The sequence below is a fragment of the Quercus lobata genome, chromosome 1, assembly GCF_001633185.2.
Source record: "Quercus lobata isolate SW786 chromosome 1, ValleyOak3.0 Primary Assembly, whole genome shotgun sequence".
Classification (NCBI taxonomy): domain Eukaryota; kingdom Viridiplantae; phylum Streptophyta; class Magnoliopsida; order Fagales; family Fagaceae; genus Quercus; species Quercus lobata.
This window is the reverse complement of record NC_044904.1, coordinates 37,954,012-37,972,342: the sequence shown is the minus strand read 5'-3', so window position 1 is coordinate 37,972,342 and position 18,331 is coordinate 37,954,012. Positions and strand designations below refer to the sequence as shown.

Genomic DNA, 18,331 nt, shown 5'->3' with positions numbered 1-18,331 from the left:
GTATTTGTTACTTAGTTCGCAGGTGATTTCGGTGTAAAGAGATCGAAAGTTAGCACCGTCCCATACTACAACGTCAAGATAAAATTAATATAAAGAGAGAAAAAGGTAAGAAAGAGAGAATCTGATAGAACAAAATATTTATTTGATATGATAATCTGCGCAAGTTTTTTTAAACAGGCATGCCCACATTCATTATTATTAACAATCATGGACTATCTGAGTCTTTTTGACCACTATAACCACCCTCTTCCGGACTATGGCCCGCCAATCCATCACCTGCAAATAGCACCCGTTACACTTTATGAAAATCAATATCAATATCATATTCTATATAGTAAAAGTTGGACTTAGAAGTCGTGGTTGTGCCAAATGACTTCATTAAATTGCAGAAATTTTTGTAGATTTTTTTTTTATTATAAAAAAATAGATATATTTTTCTTCTTCTATAATTTCTAAGTGGATAAAAATCATTTTTATTTTTATTTTTATAATAAAACCAGCAACATAGTAGTATAGTACACGTTTATGATTTTAGTTTCTCTTATAATTTCTAAGTTAATAAAATTCATAATTTGATTACAATTCAAATTTTATCTTAAATTGATTACAATCCAAATTCTTCATCTAATCTTTTTTTTTAAAAATCTTCATTAAAAAAAAAAAACCCAGCAACATGTACATGTTCAAGTTGAAAAAAAAAACCTTAATTAAAAAAAAGTTGGCTGCCCCAAATTGCAAGAAATTTATAGATAAAATCAAAAAATAAATAAATATTAAGCCCTATGTATATCACTATATCCTACTTGAATTTGATCACAATTGAAATACTAATCCGAGTCAAATACTATCTCCAATACTAATTAGATAAAGAGTGAATACAAAAACTTCTAATTAAAATGAATTACAAGGATCAACAAAGCTAATTTGATAAAGCCTAAAAACTTTGGTTGCGCCAAGTGGCTTCACCAAATTGTAGAAATTTTTGTAGATTTTTTTTTTTTTAAATAGATATATTTTTCTTCTCCTATAATTTCTAAGTGGATAAAAACCATAATATATATATATATATATATATTTATATATATTTTATAAAACCAACAACATAGTAGTATAGTACACGTTTATGATTTTAACTTCTCTTATAATTTCTAAGTTGATAAAATTCATAATTTGATTACAATCCAAACTCTATCTTAATTTGATTACAATCCAAATTCTTCATCTAATCTTTTATAAAAAAAATCATCATTAAAAAAAAAAAAATAGCAACATGTACACGTTCAAGTTGAAAAAAAAAAACTTAATTAAAAAAAAAGTTGGCTGCCGCAAATTGCAAGAAATTTATAGATAAAATTAAAAAATAAATAAATATCAAGCCCTATGTATATCACTATATCCTACTTGAATTTGATCACAATTGAAATACTAATTCGAGTCAAATACTACCTCCAAAACTAATTAGATAAAGTGTGAATACAAAAACTTCTAATTAAAATGAATTATAAGGATCAACAAAGCTAATTTGATAAAGCCTAAGACACCTAAACAAAAAGGAGAATACGCATAAAAAAGGAGAGGATAATTTGATTACAATTGAAACACTATTTGTATCAAATACCTCTTCTAAATATTAATCTCTTAGCTATTATATATTGATTTCTTTTTCAAACTATGTTTCTCTCTTGGTTTGAAAAGGAAAAAAAAAAAACTTTCACTCCCTCTCCAAGAAACGGTTTGACATGGAAGACATAACCACCATCACAGGCAAGTATTTTTTTTTACACTTTACATGCACTTGATTTGTCTTTCAAATGTGCATACTGTTAAATTTATGCCTATCAAGATCTATAGATTTAGCCAACAAAAGACAAAGAAACACTATTCTAGCGAACAGATCATATAAGCAATGAACAATTGAAGGTAATCAATATAGTCATACATTTATTTTACATAATAAATTTGTATCGATTTGCTTCAATTGTGCACATTTATTTTATAATAAATTTGTTTCCAAGTAAAATTAATATTCTTGATGAATACTTCAATAAACTAGGATGCTAATGTTGTTGCAAATTTACAAAGATGTGAAATACCTAGCAAAAACCTTGAAGACATACCTAATATTGATAAAGACTAGAGTCTTCAAGATAAAATTGGATCAATTGATAAAAGACACTATACAAGGTCAGTAGTTTGGGAGATGTAGCCTTGCAGGTATGATGAAAAACTAAATATTATCAAATAAAAAACCTTCAAATTTCAAAATGACAATTTTTGCATGATTACATGTTAATTATAGTAATTATATTAAAAAAAATATTATCACAATTAATATTTTTCTTTAGAAATAATTAAAAATATATTTTGTGTTCTATGTAGCTTTGTACACTATTGAATTTCTAAAAAGAGGATTGCCCCGTGAACATATTTTGATTTCGCTTCACCATCGGTAGAAATTCCAAACAAACATACTGATTTTGATACATATGAAGCAGTAGCTCAATTCATGATGCATGCATGGGCCATGTGGCATAGCAACTAAAAACTCATTATTCATTTCTTTATAATAATTATTTATTTTGTTATTGTTTTCCAAATAATATATATATATATATATATATATATTTGTGGGGGGTTTTTTCCCCGCACACTCAGCTCATTGTCCTCTTTGGGGAGCCAAGCCCGCAAGGATTTGTCTTCGTTCCCGAGTGTGGTCTTTTGGGATTTTCACCTTCTTGAGACTTGACACCCTTAGTCCCACATCGGTTAGAGAAGCGCCCCACGCATGCCTTATAAGCCCTTGGAGTAAGGCATGGTATACCACTCGTCACACATGTGTGGCCGAGTGGTACACCATGCCTTGCTCCAAGGGCTTATAAAATTTAGACACATGACTGCTTTAACAGAAATACTAAACAATGTTAAATTTATTTCTCATCGCATAAGAAACCCAACCCAAGGGCAGCAGCTCTCTCTTTTCCCAAAGCCTTCTAAGTTCTAATTGCTAATATTTGACTCATCTGAGTTTCATCTCATATACCCAACCATCCAATCAAGTTTTCTGTTCTTTGAAATGCAAAAATGTCTTCCTCATTTAATCCCATTCAATGGAATGCGATTACCTTACATTTCTTTTCTTTGGTTTTGTAACACCATAACACAAGAGACTCGAGTAGGATTACAACCCAGACAACTAGCATAACTAAAACAACATGAGACAAAGGTTGTTTGGGTTTCAAACATGGATGCATGGGCTTCAAAGTGGGGCTACAGAGATTTGGGTTACCCAAAAGACTCAAAATGTACATCTTGCTCTTGAACCCCAAAGGTTCCCTCGAGATTATTTTTCGGGATATTAAATTCGCTCACCTTTGTTTGATTTTTGTTCAAGAGGGTTTGATTTCTAGCCAAGAGAGAACAGGGGACTGAGAGAGTTTTGCTACTGGAGCTCAAGAGAAGTGAAGGAGAAAGGGCTGATGGGTTGAGTTTTTTCATGCTATGGGAAATTATTTTTGACGCTGTTTAGTATTTCTGTTAAGCTAGCCCACTTGTCTAAATTTTAAAAGAGGAACCTAAGGTATAATATATAAGGTATTGTATCTTAAATAATAATTGAAGAGTAATAGTAATAACTAATTAGATAAAGCCCTAGAGAGAAATAGAGAGACACAAAAAATGTTATGGATTGTTAAATAAAACGCATTGTTTCACTAAATATTACAAAAATAAAAGACCTGAGACTGATAAAACATTTGAAAGAGAGAGAAAGTGGAATTTGAAGGGTCACCACCTCCGTTATACTAGCCTCCCACCACCATCAAGATGACAAAATCCCTATGGGTAAATTTTTCTTTATAAAAAAAATTAGGGGCTTAAATATTTTGGGTAATTTGGTTGGATAGTTTTTGTTTTGGGTATATAAGTAGAGAGAATATTTGGTGCGCAATGTAAAACCATATTGTACCATGGTTTAATTTTATATTATCTATAAGACATATGTATACACACTTGCCCACATCATGTCTTAATGTCGCACTATTGATGAGTGGAAGATGGTATGAGAGTTAGACATACTTTTATTTCATGGTATGAAATATGTGAACAGAATACAAATTAGTTGATTTTCATGTTCCCGTTACTCTTTTGCATTTAACTTTGGTTTCATGATTTAAAAAAAAAAAAAAAATCTTAACTTGAGAGGGCTACAAATATGCAGTGAAACTACTAAATTAATTTTTAATATCTCAAAAAGTATATGTTTCTTTACTCTAATTTAGTTTACCTTTTCTTTATAATATATTATATATGTACAATATTATTCAAAACCGTCTAACATAAAATATCACAAAATTATTCGTGCATTGCACGGCATCTTACTAGTATATATAAAAAATGGTGAAGAGAGAGTAGAGATAATTCATAGATTACGTGGTTTCACCTAATTAATAAAGAATTGGCAAGCTATGTTTTATTATAATCTCAATTGTGCAATTACAATGAACTTGAGGTATTTAATATTTATAATAGATTAAACACTAAACTAACCACATAATATACTATGTGGATTGGACTTAAACCTTGACTATGATTGGATTCTACAGCTCTAACAACACCAAATTTATGTGGTTAATCAACACATCTTATTACGATGATGATTCAAGACTATTTGACTACTAAATAATTAACAACACATTAACAAAGGTGTATTATGTCTTGAAATATTTTCTTAAGAATAGCAAATATGTCAAGAGTCTTCTAAGTCAATGAAATAATTAACTTTATTAAGAAAACTAGGCAAAAATGGCCCATTAGCATTAATTTTTGAAATATTTAGCAATAGAGCACTGTTTCGGAAATAATTAGGGAAATACCACTTTTTCCGAAAACGCCGCTATAGGGCCCGAAAACGTCACTATAGAGCTTAAAAAACGCCACTATAGGGCCCCTTGAACCTGTTATGGGGACTTATAAAAAAATTTTTGTAGGAAAACGCCGCTATAGGGCCCAAAAACGTCACTATAGGGCTTAAAAACGCCACTATAGGGCCCCTTGAACCTGTTATGGGACTTATAAAAAAAATTTTCAGGAAAACGCCGCTATAGGCCCGAAAAAGTGGTAGATTGCTATATAGTTCGGAAACAGTGTTTCTGAGCAAATTATTTCCAAAATTGATGGTAATGGGCCATTTTTGCCAGAAAACTAGGCCCAAACTCGCATATTGTGAGAGAATATGTTATTATTTTGTAATGAAACATAATATATAATTTATTGTCTAAAATGTTCTATAAAAAAGAGTTTTTCTCATAAGAGAATTTCATTTCAGATGTATTAAATTACTAATTAATAAATGTTCTTTTTATATAATCCTTTACCAAACCAACAAAGGGCAATGATTGTTTTTCTTAAAATAATCAATGACATATTGCTTTCTTTTTTAATCAATGGAATTTTGTGTTCTCTGTGAATAAAAAATTATATGTTCTCTATGAATAAAATATTATATATATTTACTTTCTTTTTATATTAAAATTTTTATCTACTCATATTATGGGCCAATTCGCTAGTGATAGAATATAGTGTGATTAAGTTTTTCATGATAATTATGAAGGAATGGAAAAAAGGTTGATTAAAAAAACTTCAAATTGTAGCTTTCTATTTTAATGTTATCTTTAATCTCAAACCAATATTTCTCTTTTGAAGTATTCAAAGTATGATCATGATCTCTATTCTTGAATACATTGCTCATTTCAATACATTCATAAATATATACCGAATCAAAACATACCCATATGAATATGCTTTGCAAACAAACAAAATGCTATATCAATCATCTCTTAAAAATGATTAATTGGAGTGATTAGGAAAACAATTTATTGTTGATCATCTATTGAGATTATTTTCTCTGCAGAAATTGCAAATTCGTCCATCCAAAAAGATTATCAAGTAAGCAACTATTAGCAAAACCTCATAATTAAGTTTCTTTAATAATAATAATAATTGCAAGATCTAAAATATGTTAGCAATCCAATTATTTTTGTCTGATTAACCTTTGTTTTTGTCTGAATAAGTGGCACTATAGGATTCTCAAAAAAAAAAAAAAAAAAAGTGGCACTATAGAGTACTTTTAATACAACTATTAATAGTATTTTCTCTACAAAATCTACAAATTTGTCCACCCAAAAGGATTTGAAAAAAATAAAAAAAACTTAGTAAAGTCTCATAATTTAACATCTAAATGAATCAGTAAAAAAAAAAAAAAAAAAATCAAATTCTAACTTGCAAAAAGTTTAAATGTTAGGTTTTAGATCTTAAAACCTAACATAAAAATTATATTTATAGATCTAAAAGTTAGGTTTTAATTTTTACAAAACCTAGCGTTTAGATTCTCTTTTCTCTTGATTTTTTAGTTTTTTATTATTATTATTTTTTATAAATGTTTTGAGAGGTGAGAAGCATAAAAAGAAGGCAAATATTCAAATTTACTCATTTTTAACAGTGGTGGGTAATGGGAGACAAACGAAGCTTACCTCAAGTGGGCAAAGTACTAATTTTTAAACTATATGTTGGCAAAGTGTTTTTCGAGCAAACCATAGGTAAGTAAAGTGTAATTTTTCCAAAATAAAAATTGTAAAAGAACTGATTTTCTAATTTGTATGTGTGACAGTGTGAGAAATATATCTATAACGAGTGCATCATCTAGATTCTAAAATATGACAAAGAAATGCAAGTATGAGAAGGAACTATGTACAAAGAAATTTTTCATTGCTTAGTAAAGTAACTTACCAATCCTCTCTTCTTCTCAACATAAACTAATTTCGAGTTCCATGTGCAAGTTCAACTATCGTTTTCAAAATTCAAATAAATTATCATCACTATACCTTAATTCCATAATTGTTTCAATCCATGCCTTCATCTTTCCAATAAATTTCTTCTTCTTCTTCTTCAAAGAAAAACATTCCAATAAGTTTAGGAACACAATTTTATTTATTTATTTATAATTGTTGATGTAATTTATTGTGATTGGAGTATAATAAAAATGATGTCAATTGTAAAGTTATGTAAAAGTGATGTTAGCTCAACTAGTAAAGTCTCTAATGATTAGTACCAATTCAAAACACTTGTTGCCAAGTTAAGCTTTTGGATTCTTTTTACCATAAGACATATTGAAAACTCATACGAGAAAAAGTATATATATACACGTATAACAAGAGGATGATCAAACATACTTTTGAGTGAAATAGATGCTTCAATGTAAGGCGGACGATGAGGAGTAAGGCGTGGGTTGGGCCCTGGAGGAGGGTAGTCATCAGTTTCCAAGGTTGTTACATTGTCTGTGAAGGAACACCAATCAAAAGTTCATTACACATGCTTTTGCAAATTTGTTAAATCATCAGAATGGAATTCAAATCAGCTTTTCGTATCCAAGTAGTTCTTCTACAACCATACATTTTGTCACAATTGTTAACATAATTTAGTGGCATATGCAATTATGATTAATGATCCATCATCATTTTTATATGGATCTATTAGTTTTTCTCCACCTTGCATATGTTAAAATTGTGACAAAGGTTGTGACAAAAAAGTTGTGTTATGGGGTTTATGACAATTTACCATGATTGACTTACAAAAATTGAAATCTCAAACCGTTAGGGGAAATTGAGTGTTTATGGTGATTTTTGTCAAATTTCTTTTTATTTTTTTATTTTATTTGTGAAACAGATTGAGGTTTTAATTAAAAAAATTTTATTGGTATAAAATTTTGAAGGGGTTCTTAGGGTTGGGAAGAGAGCACACATTTCATTAAAACTATGCTAGGTATTTTATGTCAGAACAAATGATATAGGGGGGTTGGGAATTATATATTGTCATATACAACTTAACGTCTTAACAAATCATGGAAAAATGTTGTCAAAATAGTGTCTTTTAGCATTACTTTCCATAATTGTTTAAATTAAGTTTTTAAAAATTCAAAATAGATTGTTTTTAGTTTCAATCCATGCCTTTATCTTTTCAATAAGTTTAGGAACGCAAAATTTTTATTTATAATTATTGATAAAATTTATTGTGAGCAATTCAAAACACCTTCCTCCAAATTAAGCTTTTGGGTTCTTTCTACCATAAGACATATTGAGAACTCATACGAGAAAGAATAGAAGTATAGGAAGAGGATGATCAAACATACTTTTGAGTGAAGTAAACACTTCAATGACAGGAGGATGATGAGGAGTATGGCCTGAGTTGGGCCCTGTAGGACTGTTGTCATCAGTTTCCAAGGTTGTCAAATTGTCTGTGAATGAACATCAATTAACAGCAATTAAAATTTCATTACAAATGCTTTTGCAAATTTTTTTGATTCATAAAATGGAATTCAAATCAACTTTCTGCATCCAAGCAATTCTTCTACAACCACACACTTTGCCATAATTTAGGCATATGCAACTATGATTGGTAATCTATCATCACTTTCATATTGATCCGATACTTTTTCTCCACCTTGCATGTGTTAAAATTGTGACAAAAATTGGGATTTTTTTTTTTCAAAATAACATTAATTTTCAAACAATTTTGTTAGTTAGAACGTTTTCAAAAATATTTAGGAAACTAACATCTTGAGTGTAATAGACTTGATTTTGGGAGTGCTAAATTGAGTTCACTTTGATTTGAGGATTGTGGCATAAAAATCGAGTTTGTAGAACTCGATTTCATTTAAATTGAAATCGAGCCTTGCAGACTCGATTTCTTATCCATGCCTTTTTCCGTTACACTTTCTCTCACATAACCAAAAATCTTGAAACCCAGAAATGATGAAAAAGTAGAAATCAACGAAGACAGAAACCCAAACGAAAACCCACGAAGAACAAAACCTAAACCATGAAGACAGAAAAAACAAACTAGAGAGGCGGCGATAGTGAAGGATCCAGGAGGCTGCGGCGATTGAACCTAAGTGGTGAAGGCTCTAGGTGGCAGTGACGAGGTTTGTTGATGTTTCTCTTTGGATCATTGGGTGGGTTTCTTGATTCTTGTTCTTGATTCTCTCTGGGTCTTTGGGTTTCTTGATTATTGATGTTTCATTGGGTTTGTTGAGGGAACTTGTTTCTTGATTCTTGATGTTTCTCTCTGGATTTCGTTGGGTTGTTGCCAATGGACGTGAGAGAGTGAGAGACAGAGAGAACATGGTTGAGAAATCGAGTCTGTAAGGCTCGATTCCAATTTAAATGAAACCGAGTTCAATTGACTTGATTTTAGCACTCCAAAATCAAGTTTGTTGCACTTGAGATGTTAGTTTCCTAAATAGTTTTGAGAACATGCTAACTAACAAAATTGTTTGAAAATTAATGTTATTTTGAAAAAAAAATCCCAAAAATTGTGGCATAGAAGTTGTGTGATGGATTTTCTCTCCCATAAAACATGTATCTAATGTTGATATGGGTTAAAATTATATAACAAGAAAAGGCTAAAGATAAATAGCATAACATATCTAAAGGAAAATTGGACACATCCATAGTTGGAGGATGGTGAAGATTATGCTTGCCCTTGAAATATCATTTTTCCCTACACCCTAGGCCCAACATTTTCTCACTCCCAGTGAAATAATAAACACCAATAATTTATATCATATGTTGCCCTAGGTTTAAGATAGCCTAAGATCGTAATTTAAATAATATTATTTAAATTTCTATAGTATAATTCTTCTCTAATAATAAGAACTATTACTTAACTTTCTATAGTAAAGTACGAGGGGGACGTGGACCAACAACAAACTTAGCAAGAAAAAAGAAAAAAGTTTCTCTGACCTAGGGTGGCATCTTATGCAACCCTACCTACCAGGAGAAAATCGTGCCTACTCCTTGGAGTGAGGTAGTTAGTGTGCTGTTTTCACAGGTTTTTCATCGTCAATGAGTGTGATGGAGGCTTTGTCTGGTTTGTGGGAGAATTTCTCTTTATCGGAATCAGAAGGAAGGAGGTTTATTGTGGAGGAAAGTGAAGATGAATGCGAGTTTTTCCTGGCTGCAAGATTCTACATAGGACGGGTATTGAACATGGAGGCGATAGCAAAAACTCTGAAGTTACTATGGTGAGCAAGAAAAGATTTTGAAGTTAGAGACATGGGCAATCATATGGTTTTGTTTATATTTTGGGATGAAGGGGATGTGGAGCAGATCATGAAAGGGGAGCCATGGTCTTTTGACAAACACCTTGTGGCATTGAAAAGAGTACAAAAACACTTTGATACGAGCAAGCTTCTGTTTGAGACTACCAGTATGTAGGTTCAATTGCACAACTTACTTATTCGGATACCAACAAGTATTGCGAAAAGTATTGTATTTGAGGTGGGTACAGTGATTGAGAGTACACCTAGGGAAGAGTTGTATGAAGGAAGTAATTTCATACGCATAAGGGCTGGAGTTGATGTGACAAAGCCGTTGTGTCGAGGGAGAAGGATAACTTTAAGGAGTGGGCAGGTAAGTTGCGTGAGCTTTAAGTACAAGAGATTGCCCAACATATGCCACTGGTGTGGTAAACTTACACACACGGATAGAGAATGCCCCACTTGGGTGAGGGGTAAGCACACATTGAAGGAAGTTGATCAGCAGTTTGGGTCATGGATGAGGGCTACGACACCGAACTTGGCTTGGAAATCTGTGGTCAGGGTGGCTGGATTGGAGGAAGATGACAGTGAATAATGAGTAGCCTAATGACTTGGTGGAATGTGAAAATCCAGAAGCTAGGAAAAAGAGGTACTCTCCTCTGAAACTGATGGTCCAAATCTAATTAGGATGGAGATGTTGCGGGGTGGTTCAGAGGTGAATGAGAATGGTTAAAAAGGAATTCAGACTAAGGAATAGAGGATGGTGGTGATAATCCTCAGGGACTTGATTATACTCTGGAAGTAATGCAGACCGTGAGTGATATACGCAAGGATAGGAGACTTCAAGGCCAGACTTTCAAGTTTAGTTGCAGGAAATTGATAGGCGGGTAGCTTGTTTTGATACTAATGAGGGGGGGGGGGTGTTGTTGAAGGAGTTAGAAGAGGGGGTTCACTTCTAAGGTTTGGCAACCATCACTGTCCGGAGTTGATATGGGTAATGAAACAACATTTGTAGTAGGTCAGAAAGGAATGCAGAAAGATGGAAAAGGAAAGCCTAAAACTGGTTATACACGGTCTATCATCCGAAATCAAACTAAGGGTAAGGGTGATCTCCATTTGTGCAGTCCAAAAGAAGGCAAGAACCCAGTTCTATTAAAAAGATCTTTTGGAGAAATTGAAGGGGAAAGTGAGGAGATAGATTGTAGCAAAAAGCAAAGAGGGGTGGATTATAAAGATTTAACGGTGGAGGCTGGGTCCCAGCTTCGCCAGCAACAATGAATCTGTTAGCATAGAACTACCGAGGGCTTGGGAACTGTCGTGCAGTTGATGAGCTTGGGGATATTGTCCAAGCAAAAGATCTCGGGATCGTGTTTTTTTTTTTTTTCAAAAAATTGGTGCACTAAGGAGCAGATGGAACGTATTAAAATTAAGTTGAATTTTGATGGGTTGTTCACTGTCACTAATGAAGATAGGGGTGGGGGTTTGACACTAATGTGGAAAAATAGTAGTTTTGTCTAGGTTGATATTTTTTCTAGTTATCATATAGATGCTATTATTAATGGTGGCACGGAGGATACATGGAGATTAGGGATTTTATGGTTAGCTGGATACAAATATTCATAATGAAGGATGGAATATGTTAATTATGTTGAGTTCAAAGCCAAAGCTTCTATGGTGTTGTTTTGGGGATTTTAATGAGCCTTTACAAGTGGAAGATAAAAAGGGTGGTGCGTTGCGAGCACATAACTTCATGCAGGCTTTTAGGGATGTCCTTGATCACTGTGGTTTTGTGGACTTAGGCTTTTAGGGTCCGGATTTTACCTGGCATAGGTGTTGTCGAGGTGAGTTGATATGGGAACGGTTGGATTAAGGAGTAGCTAACTATGAATGGCTTGCTTGGTTTCCTACAGAAGGATTAAACACTTAAATTGTTTTACTATAGACCACCATCCGATTCTTTTGTCCCTTGATTCGAATGGGGAACACCAATGTTGGAGACAGAAGCCTTTTCGGTTTGAGGCCATGTGGTTAACTAATCTGGAGTGCAATGGAGTTATCCTTAGAGCTTGGGTGGTCAATCATGATGGTACTCCCATGCATGTGGTAACGAAAAAACTGAAAAATTGCAAGAAGATGTTAACTGCATGGAACTGTGACCACTTTGGCAATGTACTGAAAAAAAAAAAAATTAAAAAACTAAAGGAGCAATTGTGGAAGGCAGAAAAGGATTTGGTCCAATCAGGTGATGCAAAGGAGGTGAATTGGTTAAAAAAGGAGCTTAACAAACTATGTGAGCAAGAGGAAAAAATGTGGCAACAAAGGTCTCGAGTTCAGTGGTTTCAAAGTGGTGATAAAAACACTAAATTTTTCCATGGAGTATTGACTCGACGGAAGCAAAGAAATTTTATAAAGGGGCTGCGAGATGAGAATGGAACTTGGCAGGATAATGAGGAGGTGGTTTCGGGTATGTTGATGAAGTTCTATGCAAATTTGTTTACTTCTTACAACCCATGCAATTTAGAGCAGATCTTAGAGGGGATCTAGCCAGTGGTGATCGAAGATATGAGGATTACTTTGGCTAAGCCCTTTGTGATGGAGGAGGTGGAATGTGCAATCAAGGACATGGCCCCTTTGAAGGCCCTAGGACCGGATGGGATGTCTCCTTTGTTCTATCAAACCTATTGGACTGATGTAGGTATGGATATCTCTCAAGCTGTTCTATCATGTTTAAATTCTAGATCCATTCTGAAATCTATTAATCATACTTTTATCACTCTAATTCCTATAGTCCAAAATCCAGAAAGGGTGTTTGATTGTAGGCCTATTAGTCTCTGTAATGTAATATATAAGATTGTTAGTAAGGTTATTGCGAACTATCTCAAACCTTTACTTGACTCTATTGTATCAGAAACTTAGAATGCCTTCATTGCTAATAGGTTGATCATAGATAATGTTCTAATTGCTTTTGAATCTCTGCACCGTAAGAAGAATAATTATACAGGCAAGCAGGGCTTCTTGGTTCTTAAGTTGGATATGAGCAAAGCTTACGATAGGGTGGAGTGGCCTTTTCTTGAACAGATCCTTCTGAAATTGGGTTTCCATGAAGATTGGGTGGCTTTGTTAATGGAGTGTATTACGACAGTGTCATATTCTATATTGGTTAATGGAGAGCCAAAGGGTTTGTTTAGACCTTCCAGGGGTTTGAGACAAGGGGACCCCTTATCGCCTTACTTATTCCTCTTTTGTGCTGAAGGTTTAAATGCTTTATTGAGATAGGCAACTTTGAGAGGGGAAATCCATGGTTTCTATATTTGCAGGAATGGCCCAAAACTCACCCATCTCTTTTTTTGTAGTTGATTGTCTATTGTTTTACAGAACATCATTGTTAGAGTGTGAAAAGATCCAAGAATTGCTCGGATTTTATGAAAAAGCTTTGGGGCAAATGATAAATAAGCATAAAACTACTCTATTTTTTAGTAAGAATACAGATGCCGAAACCATGAAGGATATAAAGTTGTCTCTGAATGTTATTGCCATTCAGCATTATGAGAAATATATGGGGCTGCCTTATTTTGTTGGTAGAGAGAAAAAAGCTTGCTTTACCCATATTAAGGAAAGGATTTAGGCAAAAATGCAAGGGTGGAAAGAGAAGCTTTTGTCTAAGGTTGATAAGGAAGTCATGATAAAAGCGGTGGTACAATCTATCCCTACCTACTCAATGAGTGTGTTTAAATTGCCTGTTGGCCTGTGTAAAGATATTAAAACAATGATTCGAAAGTTTTGGTGGGGGCAAGGGGAGTAAAAAAAAAATCCATTGGATTAAGTGAAGCACTCTTTGTTCGTTGAAATTGGTGCATGGAATGGGTTTTAGAGACATTCAAAACTTCAATAATGCTCTTCTTGGAAAACAGGTTTGGCGCCTATTGCATCACAAAGATTCTTTACTATATAAGGTCTTTAGTGCAAAATATTTTCCAAATGGTAGCATTATGGAGGCTTCAGTTCATCTAAGGAGTTCTTTTGCTTGGAGGAGTATTCTACAGGCAAGGGATGTCATTAGTCACGGTGCTGTTTGGAGAGTGGGGGATGGAGAGTCCATTAAAATCTGGGAGCATAGTTGGTTGCCGAACCTTTCAAATAGTCGAGTTGTTTCTTTGCGGACTACCACTGATGCTCTTTATGTGAAGGACTAGTTTTTTGCGGATAGAAGGGCATGGGATCCAGGTCTAGTGGAGAATATTTTTCTACCGTGGGAGGCGGAGATGATTCTATGGATTCTGGTGAGTGAAGGGTAAGGAAGACCAATTAATTTGGCCTCTTAACTCTTGATGGGAATTACAGTGTGCGGAGTGCTAACCTAATGTTGGAGACCAAAGCAATACCTTTAAGTCCATGTTCTTCCTCAATGGATGGGATGAGTAAGGTGTGGAAGGAGATTTGGAAAATTAAGACACCAAATAAAATTCGCCATTTTATTTGGCGGGCTGCACACGACTCTACCTACCAAACAGAACCTCAGACACCAACACGTCCCTGTTGAAGCTTCTTGCTCTTTGTGTGATGAGCATGCGGAATCGTTAATTCATTGCCTGTGGTTGTGCGACCATGCTCAGGCGGTACAGAAATCTGATAGTTGTTTTGCTAGGTACTATAGGAAGCAATATCAAAGCTTTCTGGAGTTATTGGGGGAAGTGATGTGTACTGGGTCAGGATTTCATGTTGCTCTGTTTTCTACTATTTCTTGGTGTCTGTGGCAGAGGCGTAATCGTTTGAGAGAAAACCAACCAACCTGGCTGTTGAAGGAAGACAGGGATAGAGCGAGAGCTTTAGTGCTTGAATTTTTTGAAGCTTGCCAGTCTGATTCAGGTCCGAGTGTTTCTGCTGCACCTGTGTGCTGGTCTCGCCCATCGGAGGGCTTCTATAAGGTGAACTTTGATGCCGCTTTGTTTGAAAGTTCGGGCTGCGCGGGTATTGGGGTGGCGATACGAGACTCAGATGGGGAGATTATTGCTGCTTTGTCCCAGAGTTATGTTGACAATTTACGAAAGTTGAAATCTCAAATCGTTTGGGAAAATTGAGTGTCAATGATGATTTGACTCATTTATGGTATTTTTATTCATGAAACAGTTTTAAGGTTTTAATTAAAGTGAATTTTTATTGGCTAAAAATTTTGTAGGCCTTCTTAAGGTGGGGAAGAGAGCACACGTTTTATAAAACTATATAAATGATATAAGGGAGAAAATTCATAAAATGTCATATATATATATATAGCTTACCACCTTAAAAAATCATGGAAAAAGGTTGTGAAAAATGTGTTCTCTAGCATCACTTTTATCTTTTATCCCTAGAGGAAGAAAGGGGTTACACTCTTTATGGACTTCCAAATTAAAACTATAGTCTATAGGCAAATTAACTTCTAGGTTCTTCTATAATTAGACATGCTATATTCAGAAGTGGTCTATGAGATAAAAGGGAGCATATAACAAGAGGATGATCAGACATACTTCCTAGTGATATGGACACGTCAATCGCAGGAGGGTGATGAGGATCATGCCTTGGGTCGGGCCCCGGGTTCACGTAGTCCTCTGTTACCAATGTTGTTACAATATTTTCTGTCATAGAAGACCAATTAAATGTTCATTACACATGCTTTTGCAAAATTTTTAAACCATAAAATGGAATTCAAATCAAAGTTTACAAATTCAAAACTACAATCTATAAGCAAATTAAACTTCTGGGACCTTTCTACCATAACACATCTTGTATTGAGAATTGATCATATGAGAAAGAGAAACATATAACAAGAGGATGACTAAACATACTTCCAATTGATGTGGACATGTCAATCGCAGGAGGGCCTCGACGATTATGCCTTGGGTCTGGCCCTGATGGAACACTAGTAAAATGTTAATTACACATGCTTTTGCAAATTTGTTAAATCATAAATTGGAATTCAAATCAAATGTAACCCTCCCCCCAAGGTCCATTGTTGGAGGATGGTAAGAATCATGCCTCGAGTTGGCTCGAGGGTCATTGACTCATCGCAAACCTCAGAGCCTAAATTTTTGTAAATGAAAACAAAATTCATATTATATAAAAAAACCTTTATTCATTAAGTTTATAGTGTTTCAATGGCAATGGATCAGGTTTGTATTGGAACAACATTTTCATATCCAAACCTTATAATTATTTTAGAGACAAAACCCTCACTAAATCCTATTAAATTTTAGGAATTCGATGTCAAACTTATCCTATTTATATTTGCAAGCTCCAGAGCCATCTCAAACACAACAATTTATTTTATAGTGAGCTAGGTCAAATGGATCATATCAAGTTAGGACCAATTAATTTAGAATTGAATATTGAAATACAATTTAACAAAATTTTAGTATTAATTACTTTTACACTAAATCAAATACTATTTTAAAAGAAAGATGGTTAAACTTACCTTTATTATAAGAAAGAAAACCTTTTTTTTTTTTTTTTGTGTGTGTCTGTGTGTGTTAAAGGTTTAGGGGTATTTCAGTTATTTTATGGGTCTGAGGATATTTCGGTCATTTTCTAGGTTTATGGTGTATTTTTATCATCATATAGGTTTTAGAGGCATTTTTGTCATTTTGTAGGTTTCAGGGGGTATTTTAGTTATTTTATTGATTTCTAGAGCATTTCGGTCATATTTTAGGTTTAGGAGGTATTTTGGTAATTTTTAAGTTTCAGGGGTATTTTAGTCAATTTTTTAGGTTTAGGAGATATTTTGGTAATTTTTATGTTTTGGGGGTATTTCCATCAAATTTTAGGTTTCGAGGGTATTCATGTCATTTTTTAGGTGTAGGGGATATTTTGGTAATTTTTAAGTTTCGGGGGTATTTTGGACAATTTCTATGTTTCGTAGGTATTTTGGTCATTTTTTAGATTTTGGGGGTATTTTGGTAATTTTTAGTTGGTTTTTTTTTTTAGCATATTTGGTGATTTCAGGGGTATTTTGATCATTTTTGTGGTTTCATGGGTATGTTGCTTATTTTAAAGATGTTGAAATATTTTGGTCATTTTAGTATTTTTGAGCATAATTGGTGATTTTAGAAATATCAGAAGTATTTTGGCCATTTTAGAGGTTTTATACGCATTTTGCTCATTTTAGAGATTTTGAAGATATTTTGGTCATTTTAGTGGTTTTTGAGCATATTAGATGATTTTATAGAAATCGGGTTTGAGTGGGGAATGGATATCCGTGGATATACAAATTGGGTAATAATTGGGTATGAGTACTAATTGAGTAAAGTAATCAGATATTCATGGATAAATTTAATTGGGTCAGGTATGGGTATACCCTACCCATAGCCATCTCTCAAAACATATATATATATATATATATATATACTAATTGATCTATAAGACTTTTCACAGAGATATTAAGGTCTATTCAACGATTTTGTATTTTAAGATATATATATATATATACACTAATTGATCTATAAGACTTTTCACAGAGATATTAAGGTCTATTCAACGATTTTGTATTTTAAGAAGTATACCTGAAGGGACTTTGCGAGCCAAGCATATTACGGCAAAGGAAGAAAAGAAGAAGAAGCACAATGGAGCTTGAAAACCCATTCCTCTATTTCACTGCCTTACTCTCTTGCTGAAACTAAAACTATTGCTATGTGAAAATCTGCTCATGACCATCCATTATTATTTATACAGCAAAAATTGGTATCTGCTATGACAAATGGCAACCGAGTCAACAGATGGACTAACCATTTGCAATCATGATGCCATGCCTTCCCAAGAAAAAATTGCCACGTTTCGAACATTCACAATATTTTTTCTTGGTGAGTGCACAGACTTAACTGTCATTTTTGTAATGGCTCCTTTTTCCAGAAAATCAATAGCTTCCTTGCTAGAAAAGTTAATAGATGTCCTATTGCATTGATTTAGCAAATCCTATTGCATGGATTTAGCAAATGTTCTAAAAAGCATCCGTTAACATATTATATTATTAAAATTTTTTATTTTAAAATTACCTTTATAATAATATGGAAAAAGTTAATAGATATATAAGAGCACTAGTTTAACAAATAGCTTAAACACTCCCGTTTATCAGATCATATTATCAAAAGAAAAATATAGCGGAATAGTCTTTACTCTCCAACCTCCAACTTATTAATTATAAGCATTTGGGAAAATTATACAAATTATTAAATTGTTTTAGATAATATATTATAGGGTTTAAAATGTAATTTT

At 33.4% G+C, this 18,331-nt stretch overlaps 1 protein-coding gene across 1 annotated transcript; it reads right to left on the bottom strand.

The window, feature by feature from the left end:
• Positions 1-205: 205 nt before the first annotated feature.
• Positions 206-17,753, bottom strand: LOC115953508. Its single transcript, XM_031071200.1, has 6 exons — positions 17,623-17,753; positions 15,913-15,975; positions 15,595-15,702; positions 8,183-8,287; positions 7,227-7,331; positions 206-276 (listed from the first exon to the last, which is right to left on the bottom strand). Exons 1-6 carry the CDS (start codon positions 17,699-17,701, stop codon positions 206-208), a joined length of 531 nt encoding a protein of 176 aa, XP_030927060.1. The 5' UTR covers positions 17,702-17,753.
• Between the last annotated feature and the right edge of the window lie 578 nt (positions 17,754-18,331).